General features: G+C 34.2%; 4 protein-coding genes across 5 annotated transcripts; 3 read left to right on the forward strand and 1 right to left on the reverse strand.

Annotated features, from left to right (window-relative positions):
- The first annotated feature begins 4,091 nt into the window (after window positions 1-4,091).
- On the forward strand, window positions 4,092-5,626 carry LOC144551895 (uncharacterized). The gene is made up of 2 exons (XM_078299994.1): window positions 4,092-4,778; window positions 5,226-5,626. Exons 1-2 carry the CDS (start codon window positions 4,173-4,175, stop codon window positions 5,433-5,435), a joined length of 816 nt encoding a protein of 271 aa, XP_078156120.1. The 5' UTR covers window positions 4,092-4,172; the 3' UTR covers window positions 5,436-5,626.
- A 552-nt stretch (window positions 5,627-6,178) lies between these two features.
- On the forward strand, window positions 6,179-7,378 carry LOC144552036 (uncharacterized). Its single transcript, XM_078300138.1, has 3 exons — window positions 6,179-6,232; window positions 6,393-6,761; window positions 6,990-7,378. The coding sequence occupies exons 2-3, from the start codon at window positions 6,429-6,431 to the stop codon at window positions 7,239-7,241; spliced, it is 585 nt and encodes a 194-aa protein (XP_078156264.1). The 5' UTR covers window positions 6,179-6,232; window positions 6,393-6,428; the 3' UTR covers window positions 7,242-7,378.
- Window positions 7,379-12,475: 5,097 nt separating this feature from the next.
- On the forward strand, window positions 12,476-20,124 carry EMB2813 (DNA primase, large subunit family). 2 transcript variants are annotated; one of them, XM_078300281.1, is made up of 19 exons: window positions 12,476-12,793; window positions 13,315-13,376; window positions 13,608-13,711; window positions 13,988-14,069; window positions 14,396-14,455; window positions 14,921-14,975; window positions 15,596-15,615; window positions 15,914-15,997; window positions 16,377-16,441; window positions 16,641-16,689; window positions 16,823-16,870; window positions 17,115-17,204; window positions 17,635-17,694; window positions 17,894-17,953; window positions 18,158-18,232; window positions 18,647-18,732; window positions 18,960-19,053; window positions 19,464-19,571; window positions 19,880-20,124. In XM_078300281.1, the coding sequence occupies exons 1-19, from the start codon at window positions 12,655-12,657 to the stop codon at window positions 19,922-19,924; spliced, it is 1,386 nt and encodes a 461-aa protein (XP_078156407.1). In that variant the 5' UTR covers window positions 12,476-12,654; the 3' UTR covers window positions 19,925-20,124. The 2 variants fall into 2 exon arrangements, with proteins under 2 accessions (XP_078156407.1, XP_078156408.1); XM_078300282.1 differs by having other exon boundaries at window positions 19,898-20,124.
- Window positions 20,125-21,594: 1,470 nt separating this feature from the next.
- Window positions 21,595-24,308, reverse strand: LOC144552163 (gamma carbonic anhydrase-like 1, mitochondrial). Its single transcript, XM_078300283.1, has 2 exons — window positions 23,775-24,308; window positions 21,595-22,179 (listed from the first exon to the last, which is right to left on the reverse strand). Exons 1-2 carry the CDS (start codon window positions 24,184-24,186, stop codon window positions 21,803-21,805), a joined length of 789 nt encoding a protein of 262 aa, XP_078156409.1. The 5' UTR covers window positions 24,187-24,308; the 3' UTR covers window positions 21,595-21,802.
- Between the last annotated feature and the right edge of the window lie 1,956 nt (window positions 24,309-26,264).

The raw sequence follows: 26,264 nt of genomic DNA on the forward strand, positions 1-26,264 counted from the left end.
AAACAACTGGGAAATATATTAATTAAAACAGCATAACGATTGACGAGTTAAATTGTTTGTGAGAGACGGTATAAAGAGTCCTTGCATGATTGCATCGTACGCCATTTTAAAGCATTTCCTGGTACAATATTAAAGCCTCTCTCCATGTGTAAACTTTAGTTAATCCTGTCTTCTCATCAACTCCTCTTTAAGTTCTAACTCACCACGTGTTATGTACTGCAGTCTACAGGAGTAACTTTAACTTGAATCTTTTGTCCTTTTTTTCTTTGTATCTTTTTTGTTGATAAAAATAGCATCAATTGCTGCGCCAGAGCTAGTTAACTTGAATCTTTTGTCCTTTTTTTCTTTGTATCTTTTTTGTTGATAAAAATAGCATCAATTGCTGCGCCAGAGCTAGTGCCTAGTAGTGAATTAAACTTTGATAAATTTCGCAAGATTTGAGTTGTATCTTAATCGTAAAGGGGCTGTTATGATAATATTAGCTTCATAAAAACAATATATTTTCAAATTGATAAGAACAAAACCACACAAATGTAAAGAAACTGTAACGTTCTTCATTAGAACAAATAAAATGAAGTTAAATCGAAAAACCAACAGTTTCTTAAAAACATTATAAAACTTGAAACGGTATTTACGACCGAATCAAATCAAAATTAGCTAAATGACATCCTAATTATGTATTGAAATTATATATTGAAAGTATGGCATGTCACTGAAATACTGAATCAAAATTAGTTTTTTTTTTCACGGTATATATTGAAAGAAATCACAATTATGATAGAAGAAATGAAGTTCTAATGAAGCAACCCAAATTAAAGGTGTGAAATTTGTATTGTGTAGTACTGCCCAGTGCCCACATTTGGATGTCTTGTATGGACACTACATTTCTTCATGTCTATTAAAAATCCAGGTGCACATCTGGTAAGGACCGCACCTTGGATTATATGCTGTCACTGGACGGTGCGGTTACGACAATGTTGAGTTCGTCTTTGTTTGGTCCTCATTATTTTTTTGAGGTAGTAGGTTTTGCCAACTAAAACTCATTAAAACAATAAAAGAGATTTAGATAGAGATAGAGAAGGGAAAAAAAATATTAATTCATGGTTTTTCAAGTTTGATCCTCATTATTAATTTTTCGTTAAATGTTTCTTTGTTTTGATCTGTTATGATCCCATTTTGTATGGTTTCACATTTTTAGCTTCATTGTATCGCAATTTGCACCGGTAAACCTCGTATTTTCACTTTCTTTTCTCTTATAATCATTCCTTTTTTTTTCATTATTTGTTCTCTTATGCTTATTAATTTACAGATCTGTTCTAGCTTATAACAAAAATAAGTATGTACTACACTGCATTAAAAGGTATCATATATAGTGCTTCACCAAATGTACAGGAGTTAGATTTTTTTTTTTTTTTTATGATTGATGGACAACCGCCAACAAATATATTGATTAAAAAAAGTTTAATTATAAAATGTCGTAATTATCAGCTTACAGGCTCTCCTTCCTCAATTTACTATACAACTATTCCTCACATCATTCTTTAAATAAAACTGAAATGGAAAATCTCAAAAGCCATATCGTTTATCAAGCAATGCACCACTCTTTGCTTGTTATATAGGAGACACTCTTCTGTTCCTCTCTCACCACAACGCCCAGGTACCCACAGCTTATATTGCATTCCATAGTACCTTGCTTTGCAGGGGTGAAGTATATATAGAGTTAGATTGAACATGATTAAATTTAAATAAAACCTGTTAGTATAATAAATTAATTGCTGTGCCTTTTTATACTGATGAATGATGATGCAATCCAGTACATTTAAACAAAGAAGTACGCAAGGAACAAATGAATACTAGGTTATTTTTGGCGCCCCGGAAAATTATACGTTAAAATAAAATAAAAAATCATATATAGCTAGGAAGTTTCAAAAATCTTGAATGCAAATAAATATCTTTTTGAATAATTAAAGATGTATATAATGATAAATAACACAATTAACTGCACAATAACTCGTGACAGAGAAATGCAAAAATTATATTGTTTTAGAAGTTATATTATATCTTAGATACATCAAATTACATTTTTGTTAAATAATACAATAGTCATCTCATCAAATATAAGAAGAAGAAACTGAATCGGACAGATAAAAGAAATATCAATAAGCCCTTTCAGATTCTTGCGTTTCTGCCTGCAGCATCAGTGTGTACTCTTATTTGAAAGCAAGATTCTTAATTAAAGGCCAGAATATAATGTGCAGCATGCCACCATCAGATAGTACTCGTTAAGCCCACTCGGCTCTCGAATCCGAATCCTCCAGGAACGGCGCAGGGGGGGCACTGGGCCAGTATTAATTGTGCTTTGAGATTCGTGCCAAGTTAGATGAACGATCCTGGACCGTCTGTTTCCAATTTGCTTGAGTCAGGTACCTGGGGTGATCCGAATTCCTCCGGTCCCACTATAGTCCCAGGGTTGTTCCCAATTCCCACGATAAAAAGATATGCGGCCCGTTGCACCCAAAGCGATGCAAAATACATTCTGACTATGATCCCATCAGAAGGCCCAAGCCCATGTTCGGCCTTTTTTCAAATATCATCCCAACTTCAACGGCCCAAAAGAAAACGGGTCGATGCATCTCTTTCTGGATAGCACGCATGATACAGGTGTCGGACACGACACGTATCACACCGCGACACGATTCTAAAATGTCTGTGTTACATTATTACGTAATAAGTCTCGGTTATGTTCAACGCATCCACAGAGTAATGCAAAGAAGAGGGAGTGCCGCAAACTTGTAATAAAGAAATAGTCATGCATTAATTGATCGTTCTATATATCGAGGACCATGAAAATATTATTGTGCCCAATTTAAAGCACAATGTTCATGTCGTGCAAAATACGAAGCAACTTGTTACATATAAGAGAAGGGTTTCAAATGCCTCAATTTTTATGTATCTTCATTATGTCTCTATTTTAAAAAATTAGAATAACTCAAAATTTAAAATAAAACTGTTGGATGTGATATACATTATTTTATCTATGTACATGCAAAAAATTACAACATTCCAACTTTGTTTTAGTTGTCATCAAGAGCTTATAAAAAAAATGTACTAATGTGGAAAATATCTGGATATTGATTTTTCAACTTACGATTTACATAAAAATAAAATTGAAATGTGTGAGCACATAAAGAAAATAACATAGATCACATTTAATGATTTTATTTTGACGTTTATGATTTAAATTTTGAGTTATTGTAGTTTCTAAAAATAGAGACATAATGGAGGCACAGAAAATGAAGGCATTTGAACCCTTCTTTGCATATAATGCTAGTCAACGGATTAGTCTAATGCGCAATGACTTTTTCTTTTGAAGAAACTCGTGGAGAAATTGTGTTTTGAAATTTTTTTTTTTTTTTTTTTTGGAAATTTTTCAATGTTTGTTATATTTATTTCTTTCTTTTTTCAAAAATTAAGGATCTAAATTACCAACTGCGGCTCCAACATGAAAGATGCGATTTTGCCATGTTTATTATTTCGTAGCATCACTATTATGTCATTAATAAAACTAACAGTGTGTATGGGCTGTTTTATTTAAAAAATGTTTTCTGGCCAACTACATTTATAGTCTTCGTTTTTTTTTTCCAGCGATGGAAAAAATGTAGTGTACACCAAAAAAAAAAAAAAAAAAAAAAACCAGAAGATGCTTGCATAGCAAATGGAACATGTGCATAAAACAAAAGTTTGCAAGAGATGAGTCATACATTAATGCTTCAGTCCGCGGTGCACTAATTTATAAAAAGCTTACTGTATCCGTTCTCAACAAGTCCATATTCCATACTCTCCGAGTTTATCCCAGCTAAAGAATGAATTTCGTTTCCTCAAAAAAAAAAAAAAAAAAAAAAAAATTATAAAGAATGAATTTCTCAGAACTGTCTGAACACAATTTGGATTTTTTTATACATCCTCTAGCAACGTGTCCTTTGAGCACACCCTGCTTGCGCCACGTGGAATTAAGAAGTTGCAACGTACATAGCCCACATGGTCTTTTACTTACACCTTCACCTTTATACTGTCAAGCAATAGCATCTCTGCATCTCTGTTTCAAAAATCCGGAAAACACAACATTTGTTTAGTTCGCTGAGAATTGGAAAAGAGAAACAGAAAAAAAAAAAATGTCAGGAGTCTCGCTGGCAGTGGGCCCAAATTCCGACCATGATCGGAAACCTGGGGAGAGCACAGGACAAGACGCACCGAGAAGCAAACAACCAAAACAACCGGTAATCGGCGGCGTGATGGGCTCTTTACGTGTGATTGAGGTGCAACTCGTGGCCTTCATCATGGTGTTCTCAGCCAGCGGCTTGGTGCCGCTTGTAGACCTGGTCTACCCCGCAGTTGCAACAGTATACTGCACATTCCTCTCCCGTTTCGCATTCCCATCCGTCGGATCCTCATCGGATAGGGAGTTGTTCCAGGGCGGCAATGCGTTCAGGATCTACGCTGCGGTGGGGTCCACTGTGGGGTTGTTCCTGCCTTTGGCATATGTTTTGGGGGGGTTTGCAAGAGGGGATGAGCATGCGGTTAGGTCGGCCACACCGCACCTGTTTTTGCTGTCTTGCCAGATTTTGACCGAGAATGTTGTAAGTGGGCTTGGTGTGTTTTCGTCACCAGTACGAGCACTTGTGCCATTGTTGTATACGGTTCGAAGGATATTTGTGATTGTGGATTGGATCTATGATGTGTGGGTCCACAAAGATCTCTCTCAGAATGTAGCAGTGCAGGTATGTTCACTTTGAGCATGATTGTTTTAGAGTTGTATAGTTAGTTGACTATTTTTTTTTTATCTACTTAGTGATTTTGAATTTACTGAGCCAAAGATTCTGAATTTCTGGTGCACACTTAAATTTACTGGTTAGTTTTAAACAACATGTCATACTTTCTAATGTGTATTTTCGTCACTTGTCCAATAACTGCATTAGTTAGGATTTAAGGGGAACTTTCCTAAAAGTGATTTTGCTTAAATAGCCCACAATCCTCCCTCTTATTTGCATGTAAACCATGGTCTGATTTTGATGAAACTGCTTCCAGATTCCATGTAATTCTGAGGTTATCCGGTCCCCTTCTTCCATTTTCCATTTTAATCGGTTCTGATGCTTCCATGTTCTATTGAATTATTTGATGCCAGTTCACTGAAAATTAGTAGTTTATAACATTGAGATACAATGCAGGATGCGGCGTGGGTTTGGTTCGGGAGAGTGTTGGCTGCCGCAAATCTAATCTATTTCTCCATCAACCTCTTTGGTTTCTTGATCCCACAGTTCTTGCCGCGTGCATTTGAGAAGTACTTCAAAATGCAGGATGAAGTCCGGGCAAAGACGGCTGAGGACAAACGTGCGGGAGCCAACAGAGGCACATCGGGAGAAGCCAAGCAGGATTAGTGTAAAAATGATCAGATCATTATTTAGTCTCCTTTGTTTGATATGTGTTTCAAGTTAGCACTAGTTGAGTGCCAGTGAACACTAGGATGGTTTAGGCAAGATTTTCTGTTTTCTGGTTTATCTCCAAGTATGTATATATGTGCTTTGTTTCAGACTTGTACCTTTCTTGCTGAGTTTAGTGTTTTTGTTTACCTAGTAATGTTTTTGTTGAATTGTACGATCTCGGAAGCTGAATGAAAAAAATTGACCTTTTAAGGATATAAACACACATAATTTGCACACTTTTATAGATAAAAACAAGACCTTGTAATATGAACATAGAAGTTTGTTCTAAGAAAGAGGGAGGGAAGCAAGTACACGGCCACGCAAGGCACAAATTGAAAAACATAAAAATTTGATTTCTATTTTCTTTTTACCAGAACTTGTTCTGAGAAAATTAACGGAAATTTCTAGATGGAGTTTCGTTTGAACAACAGTTTCGACTTTCGAACGAAGAATTAAAAAAGGACGGGGTACGGAAACGGAAAAGGGTAAAAGTAAAACAAGCATAGCGAGTAGCGACTTGGCGAGCCGAGAGGAGAAGGCTTTATTAATTACGTACCTTATGAGAAGCTTATAGAATTAGTATCGATAAATTTAGAAATCGATGAATTTTTCAACACGTGTTTTACAGGTGAAACTAATTTTCTCTTCTTAAGAAAATAGGTGAAAGCAGTGCGTGATCCACTCTGACTGAAATGCAAATCCACATCGTAGTTGCCGTAATAAATCACCACAATTTACCACAATTTGAGGAGGTACCAATTTAGTGTGCATCAAAACAAAAACATTAAGCAACGGAAGCATCATCTCTATGAGTTTCTTATCAATAAAACATTAACGCGCGGTCTTGAAATTAAAGGCACCCCATGCACATTAACTGACAATTTAATGCTTCTGCAGGAATCTCCTATAAAGTTCAGCCAAAATCAGAACCTACAATCAGAGCCAACTATGGTCAGTCCAAGCCTAACCCGATTTCTGATCCTGTTCGCGCTGTTCATCACGATAGTCATGGCTGGTACAGAAAGCAAGCCCCAGGAGCCACCCACCCCCTTCCAACAAATGGTCGACTGGCTCTTCGCAACTATTCCGCTGGGCAATGATTCAGACGAACTGAATTGGACTGTGCGTGCAAGAAATAATTCCGATACAAAACTTCCAGCGCCGAAAAACTTGACGGAGTTGATACAGGAGTGCTGGATCTACTTCGGCCACCCGCAAACAATCCGGGACGTTAAGGGATTCTTTAAGTGGGGTTGCCAGCCGTATCCAATCACATGCGACGTAAGTCGTTGTTCTTATATCTTTTTTATTGTAGTTGTATACTTTTTTGTTTCCATATTTGGATCGAAGTATGTAAAAAAGAATCTATGATTCAGAGCGAAACCAAAGACATTCTGTTACAAATTGCAACACGTTATGTATTTATAATAGTTGCATTCATAGTTGCTATATAGTAATCCTTCAATGTCTCTGTACAAGTTATTTAAACATCTTTGGGTTTTCTGACAGGGCATCAAGGCGCTGCCCAAGGAATGCATTGCCAACATGTTTTCCTTGAACAAGAATGTCAGAGCACCGCAAATTAAGGAGCTGTACAGCCGGTGTACTATGAATTACCGGCCAATCGATGTGAAAACAAACCGGTATGTCAGCTACTGCGAGGATCTGATTACGGTTTTGCAAGTAAGGATTGACCTACTAGCTTCCAAGGGAAAAGGCCGTCGTGGAGAAGGCGATGATGGCGGAAATGGAGATGTTTGATTAGATACAGCAGAAGCTGTCAGGAATGGAGATATTTGTAGATACAGATCAAATAATTTTGGAATTTGCATATACTGTACACTGTCATGTAGTGTTATACGATGGAATTAAATAAAAAGGAGATAATTTGGTTATGCTGTTACGCATATACATGCGCAGATTTAATACACATTCAATCACGTGTTAGCTGTTAGATCTAATATAAGATAGAAAAAAAAAACCTCAAAGGGTGAAATGGTATTTTTTTTGTATTAATAGCAATTTTAATATCTTTGTTTAGGGGAAGTATAAAGTTAATCCCCTTAATTGTGCTCGTATGTTGGTCTCCAAGACAGTTTAAACTACGGAATAGGAAAGATTGAATTGTGAAGTGTAAAATATCTTGACCAACAAAAGAAAATTTTTGTCTCGGGCATGTATTTGGTCAAGATTTGGTTGCCAAACTACAAAATTTAAGAAAAGTTCGAAAATAGACAAATTACCCTGAACTCCTAAAGTTAGTAAAAAAGTAATAGTTTTAGAATGCGCTAAAATTCAATCAAAATTCTTAATTTTAGTTTCATTTTTTTTCATCATTTTATTTCAAAATTCAATCTTCATTTTATTTCAAAAATAATTGCATACATTCATTTGTTCATAAAACTAATTTAATAACTGAACTTTTTTTTTTGCTTTTGTACATTGAGAGGGTATTCTTTCAAGACCTCTCCCAATTGAACTTCATTCTGAATTCTATGAAATCAATGGGGGGATAGCCCCACTTTCTTTAAAAATAAAAACAATAACTGAACTTTCTGGTAACATCCCAAGTCACATCTCAATTTTCCAATTCTAATGTTAATCGATCTATTAATGTTCAAATGTTTCATAAGAATTACGCACTAAAAATTGTAATGTTTCATAACAATCACGCACTAAAAATTATTCATATTACATTATTACTTCAATCCTTCGGATGATTACTCATACATTTTTTAATACAACCCGATTTTTAATACAAATTGAGCGTTTTAATTTTAATTACCGCTATCAAACCGTGAAAGAATGTGTGTGAACTGTGAAGCGTGAACCGTTCTATCGGAATCTCTCCGCCGATTTTTTTATTTTTTATTAATCGAAAATAAATAAATAAAATATCGCCAAAAATGATTTTGACGGAAATTTGAAATCTAGTTAAAACATAAATAGTTGTCTCGTTTCTCGGATAGTATATATTCTTCTGTCCGTATTACTCACATATTGCTCTAACTAATTCTAATTCTAAACCCCCGCAAAGCAAAAAAAAAGAAAAAAAATTCAGAGACGTTATTGTTTGTCCCGTCCAGAACTACTAAAATTATCATATCTCCTTTCTTACGACTTTTTTTTTCCGTCGCTTGAACGGGTTTAATTGTTATGTCATCGAATTTCTCTCTCTCTCTCTTTTTCCTTTCGTAATATTTTATTTATTTATTTTCGATTAATAAAAAAATCGGAACCCCACTCTTTTCCAGGCGGTGCAGCATGAAACATAAATGCTTTTAGAGTAGTAATTCAAGCATCTATTATTTTATTTTTTATTTCTGATACTTTTGATGATACACTTAAATAGTTAAATATACTAACACAGTATAAAATATTGTAAATATATTGTTCATCATTTAGATATAATATATACTAACTTCAACCTTTTAAATTCTCAATTATAATAGTTTACTTTCTTTTCTTTTTAGGTAGAAAAGGAATTATCATCCTTGAACTTTGTTTTAATAAAAATCAATAATTTAAAACCAATATTAAGAAATTTTCTGCATCAATATATTTTGTAAGCTCTCGATGTCAATTAAAATAAGTAAAATATCGTAAGTTTTAATGAGTGCATAGAAAAATAAAAGATATAAATCATATGAAACAATTTTAATTTAATATTTGTAATTAAAAATATTAAAATAATTAAATCCTTTTAAATAGCATGATACATAAATAGTTACGGGAATTAAATTAGTAATTAGCAATGGTGTGGGATGGCTTGACACAAGTAATTGTGAACAAGCCCGAAGTACTAGTGTATTAATGGTCGGGCGGGTACGGGTACGGGTACGGGTAGGACGGGTACAAGGGTATTCGGGTACGGGTATGGTCGGGTATATTTTTCAAAAACCATACCCTACCCATCCTATACCAGTACCCGTGTACCCTTGACGGGTAGGGCGGGTACGGGTATTTTTTTTTTAATTTTTTTTTGCTCTTTTTTTTTCCGATTTTTTTTTTTTGCTGTTTTTTTTCTGGTTTTTTTGTTTCTATTTTTTTTTATTTTTTTTTTTAACAGTGTCGTATAAATGTTATTACGTATTTATAATTCGACTTTTAAAATATGAATAATTCAATATCAAATAGTGTGTATATATATACATAAAATTATCAAGTCACATATTTATAATTCCTAAATAATTAAAATTTGTAACTTATATATATAAATTATTCTTGCCAAAAATTTGTATGTTTAGTCGGCTAAGTACAAATGTATTTATTTATTTTTTTACACGAGTTATTTTATTTTATTTTTAAATTCTCATTCTAATTATTATTACAAAATCGGATCCGTCTCGTTCTCCCCTTTCCAAAAAGTCGAAGAACGCGTGAATCCGACACTCGTAGCCAAAGTTATAGATGTTTGAAGTTTTTTCTTACGGTAGAACTTTGAAAATTCATAACTAATTGTAGAAAAATCCAAATAAATTGAAATTTGTGTCAATTTTGTGTATTTTTTAATGTTATAATAAAAAGTGTTATGCAATTCTAGTGTATCACATTTGTGTCAATTAGTGATATTTGACAAATTATTTAGTTTCACTAAAACTAATATTTGAGTTTATTTTTGTTATCTTTTTTCTTCTACTCTTAAACTCAACATTTTCATTACTTAATTTGAAAATTGTCAAATATCACTTAATATTTAATCAAATAAATTTAAAACAAAATATTAGCAAAACAATTAATTTCCATCATTGAAGAGAGCAAAGACAGAGATTCAGGCATAAAAGTGATTTTTTCATTTGAGAATTAGAATATTAAACTATTTTCAGATTAGGACAATTGATTTTGTCTAAAAGAACTATTTTATAGATCAAAAGTTGATCAATTTCTAATATATTTTTTAATTTTAGGATATTTTTTTTCCGTTTTTTTTAACAGTGTCGTATAAATATTATTACGTGTTTATAATTCAACTTTTAAAATCTGAATAGTTCAATACTTCAATATCAAACAGTGTATATATATATACATAAAATTATCAAGTCACATCTTTATAATTCCTAAATAAATAAAATTTGTAACTTATATATAAAAATTATTATTGCGAAAATTTGTATGTTTATTCAGCTAAGTACAAATGTGTTTACTTATTTATTTACACGAGTCATTTTATTTTATTTTCAAATTCTCATTCTAACTATATAGTTTCATAATTTATTTATATCTTGAAATTTTTAGTTTACATTTTAAATTGATAATATATTTTCTAAACGTTCATTTTAAATTGATAATATATTTTGTAAACGTTCATTTATTTTTAATAGGTTAAATAAAATATAAATAAAAAATATCTTAAATCAATTACTTTAAAACAATAAAATATAAATTAAAAATCTAACCTATTTAAAATAAATCTAACATTTTTAAAAATAAATCTAACCTATTCAACATAAATCTAACCTATTCAATATAAATCTAACATATTGAAAAATAGGTCTAACATTTTCAAAAATAAATATAATCTATTTAAAAATAAATCTAACATTTTTAAAATAAAATCTAATGTAACATATTCACAAAAATAAATCTAACATCTTTCTTTAACCTATTAAAAATAAATCCGAATTTCAAAAATAAAATCTAACCTATTAAAAACAAATCTAATTACTTCACATATTCAAAAACATAAATTAAAAAACCAATTTTTTTAACATATTAAAAATGAATCTAACATATAAAATCAAAAAACAGAAATTAAAAAACAGAATTTAAAAAATAGAATTTAAAAAACAGAAATTAAAACAGAATTTAAAAAACAGAAATAAAAAAACAGAAATTAAAAAACAGAAATTAAAAAACAGAATTTAAAAAACAGAATTTAAAAAACAGAAATTAAAACAGAATTTAAAAAACAGAATTTAAAAAACAGAAATAAAAAAAAGAAATTAAAAAACAGAAATTAAAAAACAGAATTTGAAAAACAGAATTTTAAAAACAGAAATTAAAACAGAATTTGAAAAACAGAATTTAAAAAACAGAAATTAAAAAACAGAAATTAGAAAACAAAAATAAAAAACAGATTTAAAAAACATAATTTTAAAAACAGAAAAAAAAAACAGAATTTAAATGGGTTGGGGGGATTTTGAAATTTTGAATTTAAATGGGTACGGGTACCCGGGTACGGTACAACGGGTACGGGCACGGGTACACGGGTCCGGGTATGGTCGGGTATTTGCCCAAAAAATCGAGTCCGATCCTTTTTTTGCCCGTACCCGTGTACCCGAGTACCCGACCTATACCCGGGCTTGGGCACGGGTACACGGGTAGGCAGGGCGGGCATGCCCTAGGCGGGCAAAATTAATCCTCTAGCCCGAACTCTGGGCCCAATTACCCAAATTCGGACCATTTGGATTTGATCTAATTACTAGGACTAATTAATCCTCTTAAGTAAGATCCGACGGTCCATTTTGGAATTCAGATCCTCTCCGGTACCGTAATAGAGAATCTTTTACAATTATTGGATCTGGACTGTTCTTTTAAACTTTGCACGAATCTCAAAGCCTAAAAATACTGCCCCCTGTGCTAGTCAGAATCCCAAAGCAGATGGGAGTTAATCTCAAACCGTAAAGTGAAGGGAATCTTTTACAGTAACGTCCATTTTGACCATCCCACTCCATCACATGACGAATTCATATCCTCTGAGATATCTCAAACTTTGCGAGACTTTATGGAAAATCCCAACCGTTTAAATACGTTCTGCACGAATCTCAAAGCAGATATAATATTGACCCCCTACATCACCCCCGAATAGGAACTGGACACGTCGGTCACGCAAAAGTTGAGATATTTCAGAGGATACGCACTCATCACATGACACGGTTTATGGACTTGAAACAGAAAATCGTCAGACTTCCACTGTAATCAAGCGAAGAATTGTAGAGAACTGGAACCCTCTCATGTGACCGAGTAAATAACAAGGCGGGAATTCTCCCGCGCTCCAGCCTTCGTTGCATCTTCTCCCTAGCACTCTTTCGACGGGGCCAGCCATTAGAGATCTGAAGTTTGCTCCACTGGAGAGAATTTATACTTCTCTGCTAGAAAATCTGTAAAATTAGCTCCAGAGCTACTCAGCTAGTTCTTTCCAACACTTCTGTCTATAAAATCCGACAAGAGGCGAATGGAGATCGTCCGATCCCAGAGGAGAAACGGGTCCGATGGTTCAGCCGGTGCCGCATCTCTTCCTCTCTACAAATCGGCGCCTTCTCTTGAGGTGCGGTTGGAGGAATTTGAGCGTTGCGCAATCGATCGCCTTCGTGGTAAATTATCTCTTCGTAATACATTTGATTTTGTAGAAAATCGTATGCTATGTGCTCAAGTCCAGTCAGATTTGGGGAATGATATGCTAATCGGCGAAGTACGGGGAACTCTCTTTTTTTATGTCACATATGTAAAAGTTTTACTACACTCACATAAATTCTTGAACTATCTCTCCTTAACTTTAACTCAGTCTATCTGAAAACTACAGAGAATGTAACCTTTCAACTCACCTTCAGTTTTGAGTTGCTAGTCTGCTTTGGTATAGTAACACAAATGAGGTTCTTATTTCGTGATAACTTACCAATTAATTCCACAATGTACTCCAAATATACAGAAAATCTTGTCTGCTAAAAACTATAATAGCATCTTAATGAAAATGCTGATTTCATATTCAAGGGGAGATGTGGAATGCTCATAATTGAGAAGTTGGTGGACTTTATGTTTTACCTTCACATGAATGTGTGCTATTTGAGACCCAAAACCTTAAAACAGAGCTAACTAAGCAGTTATTTTCATGTAGTTCTCAAAGCAATTTCAGATGGTCTCTCCCGTGGAAAGAAACCCGAAGAGATGGACAATTTGGTAACTGTCTTTATAAGATTATAATTTTTCTCTTGGTATTTCCAAATTATATTAGTGTATTTTGGGAATGAAGGGTACCAACTACTGAAGTTTGTGCTATTGTTGCATCTATTTTGTTATATCTCAATTAGCCTGAATTATGCATTTACAAGTAATAGAGATGGAGGGAAATAAGTAGTAAGTCTGAGATTCAATTCCTTTTACTTAGTTATCTATCACATTTTTTTGAAGGTCGGTGAACTATGGAGAGCAAACATGAAACATCAAGATGTGGATGAAACATTAAGAAAAGACATTATTTCTCACTTCGCACTTCGCCTCGTGTACTGTAGAGAGTATGTTCTTGCTACTATAGTTAGATTTTGGCCTGTCAATTAAAAATCTTGTGGATACCCCTGTAAACTGATCCTATTTTCATAAAGGTCTGCGGTATTCAACCTTTATTTATCTTTTTAATTCTGCAATGTGATCTTTTTTCATGCCTGGCATTGTGTTGCATTTTCTAAGGGTTGGCGTGATAATTTACCTAGGGTCTGTAGGCAATTGACAGAAACAAAACTTCAATTTCAAAAAATGGATCTTATTGATAACACAATTCAAATTGAATTTAGGGAGGAGATGAGAAGGTGGTTTCTTTCAATGGAGACCGCACTCTTTCGGTATCGGTTTCGCCTCCAGGACGCAGAAGCACAGGTTAGTTCTTTGTTTTTGCCCACTACCTTTTAGCTAGCTAAAAATGTCTGTACGGATTGGTGGGGCAGGGCATATTTGACAGCAGCAGCTACACATAGTGAGCTTCTTGTCTTGCATAATCAATTTTCTTTTGTCTCTTGTGGCCAAAAATTTTAATGATAATTTTCATCCCACCATTGTTCTTCTGTAAAAACATGACGTATGGGAAGGAGGAAGAGATCTTCTTTGTACATGGTGGCAGAGTAATAGGAGAAGATCCTTTTTTTTTGCGGTTAATTGTGAAAACAGTAGATTTTGAAATTGATCTCTTTGCTTGTTTTACACAGAAATCAATTATGAATGAGCTTCAGCTTCAGTACAACGTACTCAGCCATGCAGAATACGAGGTAACATTTCAAATAAACGTGACTTTGCATGGACATAAACTACAATCAGTATTTTTCTCATTTGAACCTTGCTATGATTTTCTTGAGAATAAAAAATAATTTGTTTAGATGGTCAACTGTTAACTTCGCAAAATTACAGGTAGAATTATCTCTGTGCTTAGCAAATACTGTTGCAGTTTGACACCATTTTTTTGTCTTATTTTATTTGGATCGTCTGGTTTGTGTTACATAATTGAGGCAGAAATGTTGCTGGTTTGGTTTAAATGGAGATTGATGGAGGAAATTCTTCTAGAAAACTCTTTATTGCATGGTCAAGTTTAATTACTGGTTTGGCTATTGTACCAGTCAGACTGACAAGTAGCAATCAGTATTATTAGTTCTTTATTTTTACCCTAAATTTCAAATTAGAACTTCGGACCTGTTTATTATATTGGGATTGAATTTCTGTTATTTTTCTTGGAGTAGACTTTAAAAGATAAGTTAATCCAAGCTGCTCGATCTGTTAACTCCACTTCAAATCGTATGCTCTCTCTCTCTCTCTCTCTCTCTCTCTCTCTATCCCCTCCCTCTGTGTGTGTGTGGGTGGGCACGCACTGCCGAGCACGTGATATCGGTCTCTACTGTACTTTACCTATCCATCGCCTGTACCAAATCTTTCAAACCTGATGTTCTTTTCACCCTATAATGCACACTGGCACAGGATCTGATGGGTGCAAATCCAACAATATAACCTAAAAATATCATTACACAATTAATAACAAAATGGACCTTACTGAAACAATGTCATGTTTTATTTTATTATGTACATGGGATTATTACATCACATATTATTCATCTTATCGAGAAAAAATCATGCCACTCTAAAATCTCAATATACGCATCCCTCCTAACCCATTTGTTCAAAAAGTTGCCAAACTGCCTCTATTCCCGTTGTTGCTATCTAGTTTGTAAGTTTTCAAAGAACTACAGGAGGGATGTAATTAATATATTCTCATGTTTGTGGGAGTTGCATAGTGTCTTGTTTGCGTAGTAATAAATGATATTTGATGTCTTTAGGGCAAATACAAAATATTTCCTATTTATTTTACTTCATTATGCTGGGTGAATTACATCTAATTTTGGTGTTTTTTTGCTTTGCAGCTGAAACTGTCTTTTACAAGGTATGCTAGTCATTTATTTTGTTCTATTTTTCTTCTATTTCTCATCCTTTTATAGATGATACCAGTTAGGCTAGTTCCTATATCCGCTCCTTTAGCTCAATTGGGCTGGTTCTTGCCGGAAAATGTTTATTTGCCAGTACCTAACATGACGGGCACCAGGTTGTTGTGAAAGACTACGAAAACTATGATAGGCCGTAAATCCCTGAAATGAATGAAACTAAATCAATAAAAAGGAACATAGAGCCTGCTACTGGTATGGTAAAGCTGGTTCAGTACTAATTATCTTCATTTAAAAAAGGTTCCTTTTGAAGACGTACCAGATCTCGTTGCCAGTCGAAGGGTTTTTCTTCTCAAGGGTTTTGCTTTTGTCCCAAGAAATCAGGTTTTTCTTCTGCACTTCCTTTTTTTTTCACTTCTAATTCTCCTTCACATGATTTTGATTGGGTTTCATTTCTAGCCTACCCCAACTTGTTTGAGACTAAAGGCTTAGTTGTTGCAATACTCCTTCACACTTCTGAATATGAAAAACACTCTTATTTCTAAGATGAAATTGTTGTAGACTCATTGAGCAACTTGCACAAGGTAGACGTCAAACATGCACAACAATAGGAACACACAACTGCCAAACAAAGTCAACAAATGTACCATGCATGACACACAATGACATTGTACAATCAGACATTACCAAATACGAAAACAACAAAAAATAGGCACACACACTTACATATGAATAACATGGTTGTATTAATTTTCTTTGGTAGGTGGTGTCGCTTGTTTGCACAATATTTCGAAGCAACATTTCAAAGGCCCTTGCTCTAACCAATAGGTAATGCAACACCATCCCAAGTGATATGCTCCTTTTCACATGTAAAGTAAAAAATATTATTGTACTGTACTGTATTTTACTTGTACTCGATGAAAGAAGTGTGTGAAAAAGGGCTAAATGTTGTCTACACAGAGCAGTAGCAGTCAGTTTTGATACAGTGCATACCTGTTAATGGACTTTGTTTCTCCATTTGTTTCAGAAAATGGAGGGCTACTATACATGACCAGGAAAAAGATAGGCTAGCCCCCGTAAGTATTTTTTTACCCCCCTGCTAATTTTGCTTCTATATGAAATACATTTTTTTATATTCAATTCCTTTACTGTTATACTACTGTTTGGGTTTAGCCATCTTTTGTCCTAATAATTATTTCCTTTTTCTAGATTGTAGAGGCATTAGGGAACAGCTATTTGGGTCCTGACTACTCACAGGTAACTTGTTAAGAATAACAATGCTAGTGATGCTTTGTTTAATGATGAGAAAGTTTTGTGTGGGCCCCTACTGCACCTCAAATATCATTTTTCCCTTGGGAAAGCATGAATTACCATTTTTAGGTGGATACAAGGTTTTTATTATGTTTTATGGGTAATGCTTCACATATTATTGGTTCAAGAAATTGCTCTTTAATAATTTAACTTGATAAGAAATTGATATTAATTCTTTTTTTATTTACAGCCAAGAGAATGTGCTGAAATATCTCTGAAGGATATAAATCAGCTAGCCAGTAGTTCTTTTCCACTTTGTATGCGCCATCTCTTTGGAAAGGTAATCAATTGTTTTAACATTTTAGGTATACCAAATTCTAATCCATGTAATAGCCTGTGTGGGTATCTTGGATTTGCCACCTGTTTAAGCTTTCCTGTTTCTTGATCTTTGGCTGCTTAATTGCAAAATTGAGGACAGATTGAAGTTTGATCTAGTTAGGATTGAACAATTGACATTAGTTGAGGCAGAAATGGATTGACTTCATGTTTAGTCGAAGCATAATTTGAGCTTATAAGCAAAACTGTGAACCCAAGGATCAAATGAGGCAAAATTGGATTAAATTTTGATGACAAAACTGAGTAACATTGTATGGGCTGAAATTTTCAGTTCAGCTGCTGACAGCTCCAATACAGATATTTCTAGTCCCTTGAATGTACTTTTTTACTGAGCATTTGTTCTTTTTGTTGGACTATTTGTTTTGTTTCTGTAGCTTAAAGAAGATCATCATCTAAAGCATGGGGGAAGAATGCAACTTGGCCTTTTCCTCAAGGTATTTTAAATATGACCTTGTGCAGTCTTATTTGTCGAATGGGAAGGAAATAACCATAGCAGCACATATTTGTTTACAGAAAATTTGACCATTATCTATAGTATCTGCCTCGTCATACACGTTGCACTGCTTGAACTCCAGATTCTGCTCTTTTGTACATGTTTTACTCGAATTCTTTTTTACTTTTAATCTTATTTAGGGTGTTGGATTAAAATTAGAAGATGCTCTTGCATTTTGGAGGGCTGAGTTTTCTCAAAAGGTACTTCACCAAATAAACTTTTAATTTGGTTATTGCGGTCTAATTGTATAATTGAATCTTTATTGAGGCTCAAATATGCAATAGACAATCCATTGTCGAGTTATAAACTGATGTTTAACTGGAGCCACAGTGTTGTTGAGATTTTTAATTGACATTCAGTTTTGCTATTGGTTTTTCTTTTGTGATAATTCCTCTGTTGCTTAGGTTGGGGCTGAGCGATTTGATAAGGAATATGCATATAGCATCCGACACAATTACGGCAAAGAAGGAAAGAGAACGGTACCATTCATTCTCTAAGAATCATATCTACTTTTAAATGAAGAATGTCATGGTTGCTCCTAAAAATTCTTGTGACATCATTTATCCTCTTGTAAAGCCGGTTATATACTTATATTGAACATACTACAGAAAACATATAAAATATTGCAGAAGTTCCATTTCCCTAAATAACCAAACTACACCTTGGTTCTCTCCTCATGCTGAGTAAACAAAGCCCATTTTGATAAAATGAAAGAGTTTCTGGATAAATTTATTATTTTTTTATGAGTCGGATGATATTCTTTGCTTTACACGGAAATACGATATTCTAACATTCTTAGGATACCTGTATACTGCACTCCTTGCTCTCTTTATTATATTTTTTTATGATTTAAATAATAATTTTTATTTTAATGTTACATAAATCTAAAATAGGATTACACACCATACTCGTGCCAAAAGATTATTATGTCGACACCTTCAACTGGAGATCACCATGGCTGCCCCTTCCGCCATTTCAGGTACTTTTTCCTGATGTACCTTCCAAAATCCATTAATTATTGCACACCCTTGTAAAAGGGTAATATGACACTCCATATAATATTGCAAAAGCTGTGAGATGCTGAGCAATGTGTATTCCTTTTTCATATATATGGGGGGAATATTGGGCTTTACACCTTACCCTTCCAAAAATTATTCGCCTTTTGCTATCTGCCAAAGGTTGAACTGATTCTGTCTCTCTTTGTAGTGAGGAAAATTTAAGAGCAGCTCTAAATAAAATGGGAGTAGGAGGACGGGCAATGGATGACATAATGGATAAAGTTCGGAATAGGCACTATCAGGTATCCCATTGAATCAAGATTTTCAGACATGCTAATTCAATATTTTGGGGCAATTTCATGTGTGCCCATGTAGAACATAACAAATATTACATATGCCCTCGCAAAATTACAAAAATGTCATGGAGACTTGACAACACGAGGTAAATACATGCCTCCAGTTTCTCTAAAAAATGATAGGCAACCCCATTTCTCTAGATGGAGATAAAGGAAAAGGGTATCTGGGCGCTTCTAAATAATATTGTCAGGGAGTTTAGGTAATGTTACCTATACTTCAGAGGAACAACATGAACCAGAGGCTGTTTCTTGTATTTTAGATTTTTGGGAAGGATGCATATTTTTTTAAGGTTCAATAGGGACACAAGATTTTCTTTGGCTCATTTAATTTGTTAAATTTTCTGAAAATGCTACAGCTAGCTTGCACCTTGACTTTTGAAGCAACACATGCTGCCTCATGCGAAACCGGTATCAACCATCCAAATCAGTACTTTGTCGAGAGCAGAAAAATTTTCCAGAGCAAGGTAAACTTCACTCTTTTGTCGAAAAGAAAAATGCATTCATTTTGTTGTGTACTTCAATTCTAAAGTTGTTGCTTGGCATGAGACAATTTGTACCAGCAATTTCAGTTGTTTTGTTTATTCTTTCGGTGAATATACTTGTTAGAATGCTAATCACCATTGTCTAGTGAAGCATAGGTATCCGGACAAAAGTTCTCATTGATCAATGGGGGTGCTATGTTTTATACTGCTTTACAAAAGTACCTGTCCTTAAACAAAGCCAAAATAGTGTTAAAGATCGTATATTAATTTTTTAATTATTTGATCTGCAGAACCAGCAGAACCAGCAGAATCAGCAGAGCCAGCCGGCAGCATAAATGTCTTCTTAAAAGATCGTGAAAATATGTATATCAGGTTTTTTTTTTTTTGCAATTTGATTTCTGAACATTTGATCTTCAGTGTGATCTCTTTCTGCATACTACTATTGACTATGATAAAAGTTGTTTGATACAGGTGCTCTTTTATGTCGAAATGACCATATTGCTCTTCTAGCAATGCCATTGTATATTATCAATATTTGTTTTTTGTGTTAGATTAATGATGACCTTATCAGTTCAAAGAAATTTCCCAATTCTACATAAATTAAGTGCCAATCATGTTCTATTCTTCTAGATTTCTGTCATAGTTGTGAGTTTATTTTAAATAATTATGATTTTATGGTAAAAAAATTATAGCAATGCATTTTATGATTTCTTTTCTAAAATATTAATAAACAATAATAAACATCAACATTCAAGGTTCTCGTACTGGGGTACTAACCAGAACCAATAGCAGCGCTGGTATTGTTTCTGGTAAAAATCACTAGTAAAAATCTGTATTTTTTTTTGGCTTCCTCTAGCTTGGAAATAAGAATAGAGAATAGAAAAATTTGAGAATAGTAAATAAGAATAGAGAAAAAATAGTGATTTTTAAATTAGTGTGAAAATGGTGCTAATTAGATTAGTAAATATGTTGTTTGGATTGTACATTTGGAATAGTGAATAGTTGTAACCGATAAATAATAATATTAACAATGTGGTAATTAAGAGGAAATATAGGGTAAGTAGGATCTTAAATGAATTGTCACAATGTAGAGATAACATAAAGTAGTGTTAATTTTGTCATTTTAGGAGTGTGTTGACGAAAATATGAGAAATAATCATTTTTCTTATTCTCTTCACATTTTCGAATAGTAGCTATTCTAACATTTACAATGAATAGAGAATAGCCGTTATTCTAGCTATTCTGAATAACAAAAATGTTGTTTGGATGCATATTGCTATTTCAAATAGCCGCTATTCTAGAATAGTCTCTGTTCATAACACATCCAAACATACCTTAAAGAGTTTAAACAGGTAGTTACGACTTGCAGTTGTCCGTTTGAATTTGGGCAAGTCTATATTTAAATAACTTGCGAGTTGATTTTAACAGCTTAAGACTGGATACTTCATTAAGAGTTGATACATAAATATATACGGATTAATATTAATTTTATTTGTTATTTTCACCTTTTAATTTCTTGCTAAACAAGTCTAGCAAAAATAAACAGGGACACTGATCAGTAAAAAGTACAAAAAAAAAAAACGCTTTCCGTTAATTTTGGTCAGGCTTCAACATGCAACGTAAAAAACCTAACTTCAGATAACACAACCAAACATATAGCAGTTACTGTAGGAATAATATTAGTATTAATCTTTCTTTTAGCTTGTGCAGTTACTGCAGTATAGCGGTAGAATACTTCAAACTACTGATGGCGCAACAGTTATCATATGCTGCATTTGAATATACAAGGAACAGGAACCCAACGACATTTTCACCATACAAGTTGCTATAGAGCATCTGAAATAACATTTTGTTAAGCAGGTCTAGAACAAGATATAAGTCCAGCAATGAAACAAAAAAAAACAAAAAATACAAGTAACACTTGTAGCTGTTAAACCTTGTAATGGGTCACCTCAATGTTACCAAGAACAGAACAGGTGGAAATGCTACCAGCAAAAACAGACAGTAAGACGTTATAATTATATAACATGGAAGTGTTTTCTGAAGTAAACAAATGCCATGAAAACTCCGTCCATTGTTATACATTCAGGGTATCCAACAAGCAACTTACACCTTGCTTCCAAAATTACACAATCAAAGAAATCTGTTTTCCAGTCTTTTATTTTCTAAGAAAAAAGACCCATTGAAACAAAATCAAACAAACGCTAATTCTCTCATAGGGAAACAGAGAAGGCCTTCTTTAGCTTCTCGACCTCCAAATAAGCAGTTGAATATGGCAAAAATTCAGAAAAGTGGTTCTGCATCAAATCATTGATAGCCACAGCTAATTTCGGAATCTCTACAATCTCTTCATGAGTAAGTTTGCGCACAAATCGGGCTGGATTGCCGGCCCAGAGCTCACCTGTTGGCACCCGCCTGCCAGGTGGGAGAACAGAACCTGCCTCAAGAATTGAATTTGTCTCAACCAGAGAGCCTTCCATGAGAATTGAGTGTTGGCCAATGATGCACTCTGGTTCAATGGTGCAAGACCGAAGGAGGGTGTATGCACCAACTGTCACATACCGGTCGACTATTGTCTCGGCCGGGAGACCTGTTGTATAATGGTGAGAGGTAAAGTTAATTGCAATTCTAGCTGGTATGATACTGGTATTAATAGTGGCAGTTTTAGATTTCAGCCAAACACGTATGACCCATATCTGAAATTTTAAGTCAGTACATATGGTATGATATCAGTACCGAAGGGGATAAATACTAAATTTAGCCCCATTGTCTAAACCGCTTTTCTCTCAAGTACCACTAATTATGCTCAATACAACCTGAGGTTCCTAATTGTGCAACTAACCATGCAGCCAGCGATAAACAAAAAATTCAGATAATGAGATAAAAGAAAATAATAAGAGAATAAACAATGCTTAATATGGGTAAAACCGGTACTGGTTAAGTTCCATACATTGAGGCTTGCCAGTAATAAACCTGGTGGAGATGGAGATGGTACTGAACTTGGGTGAATCAACTCTCAAATTAGCCTTAGTTCTCAGCAGATTTGAGAGGCAAAGAAAATTGATTGGAATTAATTGTCATCTCTCTTGACACCAGGAAAGTCCAAAATAAAAAGCCTTTTATCATTTTCTTCGGGGTACTATTTCTCTTTTGGTTTTGAATATTTCAATATGGTGTGCTTAACTACCAAGGCACCAGTGAACTAAAAAAACTACAGTAAGTTCTCTTATAGTTAGTCAAACAAGATTCAATTTTCCTCCTGTCTGAACAGAACAATACAGGTATAACTTTAATAATTGGAAATTTCAGTACGAGTTGAATTCACGATAGCGCTCTTCTAATCAATACAACTGAATTCTAGTATTTAACCCAAACGTAGTACTAAATTGAGCAACGGTTAAGAACAGGTACGCAACCAAAACCCTTTCATTTGCACCATTGCACCACTTAAGCCAACCCCCTTCAGTTAACCCAAATTGCATATTTAAAAAATGTATAAAGAAAACCTGAATTCAAGTTCAAAAAATGTATAAAGAAAGCCAAAATTGGGGAATTAATAACTACACTAGCCAAACTATTCTGAAATGGCACCCAGTATTGTCCCCAAGTTTCTAAATTTTGCATTTTACGATCCAAGCTCATAAATTCAACAAATTAAACATAGACTCCTCTGTAGCCAATTGAAACAAACAAGGATTCATCCAAAGTTGTAGGAAGAAGAAAAAGGAATACTCATTGCGTAATTTTACAAGTTCCTAAAAAGATCATTTTCAAAGCAATTTAAAAAAAACGAATAGTTTGATGTGGGGCTAACCTAGGAGGTATACTCAACAAAGGTTGTATGAAAAACATTAAAGCAATCCTTGTCCTTCCCCCTCCCCTTGCCCCAGTTATCCTCAAATCAACCAAGTCACTGAATTCAGTCTTAGATAACCTACATTTGGACTCTAAATGAGGTATGTATTAATAAGACTAGTTAGAATTAAGAGTATTATGTTTCTATTGTCCACTTTTACCTGCAAAATCAAGTACCAGAAAATATACTTACAGACAATCAACTGACAAGGACATTGCAAACAGAACAAGTGGAATAAATTATCAAAATATGTGGTTTTGTTCTTACTACAAAAGCGTCTATCAGCTGAAGGATTTTATTAAACAAAATTAAGTCTGGAATCCACCTACCAGTAGAAGTGGACCAGGTGGCATGGAGAACGCATTTCTCCTGAATATTCGAACAAAACCCTATCGTGATCTTGTTCAGATCGCCTCTTAGTACAGATCCGCCCCAAACCGATGCGCCGTCGTACACCTTGACCTGTCCTGCGAGCACCACATTAGGCGCCACGTAGGCATCGACGGCGACTTTAGGGACCCACTGGCCCAGCGGGACCACACCCCGCTGTCCTCTATAGTCCCATTTCACCCGATCCGGGTCAACGCTCACGGGATTTGAAATTGGCGGCGGCGGCGAGGCTGGGGATGGAGAGGGAGATGTGGTCGTGGTGGTGGAGAGGAGGCGCTGGAGAGGGAGAACCAGAGGAGAGCTAGAGACGAGCGTCTTTTTTGATAGGCGGAGAATAGAGAGAGACGCCATTGTTGAGAGCCTGGAGTAGAGTTCGGTCCGATTGATCGATCCCTATTGGGCCACACGGGGGTGGGAGGGACTGAGGGGAGGGAAGAAGAAGACAGGAGCAATTCAGATCCTGTGCAATACCTGACGGTGTCGAATGAGATCTAAATCGTCAGTTTTAATCTGACACGAATCTCAAAGCGGATCGCTATATTTCCAAGTTCCAACCAAATAAAGTACGATTTAATTTTGACCCGGCTGCAGTGACATCAATCACATCATTGACATGTGAGTATTGTACGCCGATAAAATACCTTCACACCTTGTTTGGATGGAGAGCAGAGGAACGGAGCGAATAGAAAGAAAATAATTTTTTTTATCGAATTATGTTTGGTTGATAAAATTAGATGAGAGATGAAATATTTAATATTGTATTATTGTAATTAACAGAATTGATTTTTCTTTCAATTTGAAGTGTAACAGATGGAAATAAATTTTGTTGCAAATATTTTTAGAAAAAATGATACAAATACCTAACTCTATATCTTATATAATTATATATATAATTCTCATACAATTTTTTTTTTAACAATCACCGTTACTAAATTTTAATCAATCAAACAACAAATATAACGGAAATGAAAGTTAAATTTATTTCCTCTCATTAATTATCCAAACACGAAGAAATTAAATATGTCAATATTTATTTCTATTTTTCACCTCCTCTTCCTTCCTCTACTCTCCATCCAAACAGGATGTTAGAGGTACTCACTCGAGAACATGTGGATTGTATTGTATATTATGTTTCAGTAAGGGAAGCAAATTATCTAGAATAATTAATTTTTTTATTGTGGTTAGGTTATAGTCATGGAAGCAAAGGACATACTTAAGAAATGGCACAGAGGAAGAAATGATTTATCTTGCAGTAATTAGTTTGTTTAATTATTTTGCTTAAGTTATATTGATGTAATATCTTGTATGCGATATTTGATTGACTTATTATATCTAATGATATTAGGTTTCACATCTCTAATGAAACTGTGGCATATATAAGATAATGCTAAGGGAAGAGAGAGTGGGGTGGCTGCGAGTCTGACCATCGTGATTCAACTTCACGAGTTCGTGCGAGATCCATCTAAGCATATTGTGTTGTTCTTCAAACCGGTAGGTATATATCACAAAATTTGTTTATTATTGCGATAGTTAGTTTCTCCAAATTATCATGGTAATACACTTAGCCACATGTATCTTCTCTCATTTTTCCTTAGAAATCAAAGCATTACTGAAACTATTTAAACATATTTTTACATCCAAAAATAGAGTTTGACCAAACCCCTGAGATTAGAGTAAACAAAAACTTGGCAACAGCCCAAATAGACAAAACGAAAGCATCATACTAGCAGCACAAATAGTAGCAACCCAAAAAAGTAGTATAATAATAGATTTAAATTGTCTATTGATGTATCGTCATGCTTGGGCCATTTTCCTAATATGTTTTGGACATTGTAGTTCATTTTTCTCCAAAAAAATTAGTTGGTGGACCAACTGTTTTCAAAACAACTGAGGTTGTACTTGCACCAGTATATGCAACATAATTAGTATTGTGAAACAAAAAATGAAGTTAAATTTTGTAAATGACATAACTACCTCCAAAGACAAGTTACACTTAACGTTGCCATCCCATAATTCAATAAATTTTAAAACAAATAGACCACAAGAGTGATCATCTTATTGTTGTTGAGCCTTAATCAACTTCAAAGGTGTTTATTAAGAAAAAAAAAACATATAATTTATATGTACGTACCAAATCACTATTCAAAAATTGACTACATGATTTTGCCCACCTCTATAATTCACGTTCATTAGGTGTTTCTTTTATGTGAGATCGGCCGTACTGTCACACCTCAGATTTTTACCATCCGGAGCGTGATTATATAAGCATATTCACACTTTTTCTTGGTCTGTCAACCTACGTCGCCAACAGAAATGAAAACAAAACAACAAAACAGAGTTAGCTACAAAGCTCAGTAACCGGTTATTTAATGACGCGCTTCTCTATAATTGGCTTAATTTAACAACCATTCAAATAGACCGGATTAATC

Source organism: Carex rostrata, chromosome 3 (genome assembly GCF_964058835.1).
Source record: "Carex rostrata chromosome 3, lpCarRost1.2, whole genome shotgun sequence".
In the NCBI taxonomy this organism is placed as follows: Eukaryota; Viridiplantae; Streptophyta; class Magnoliopsida; order Poales; family Cyperaceae; genus Carex; species Carex rostrata.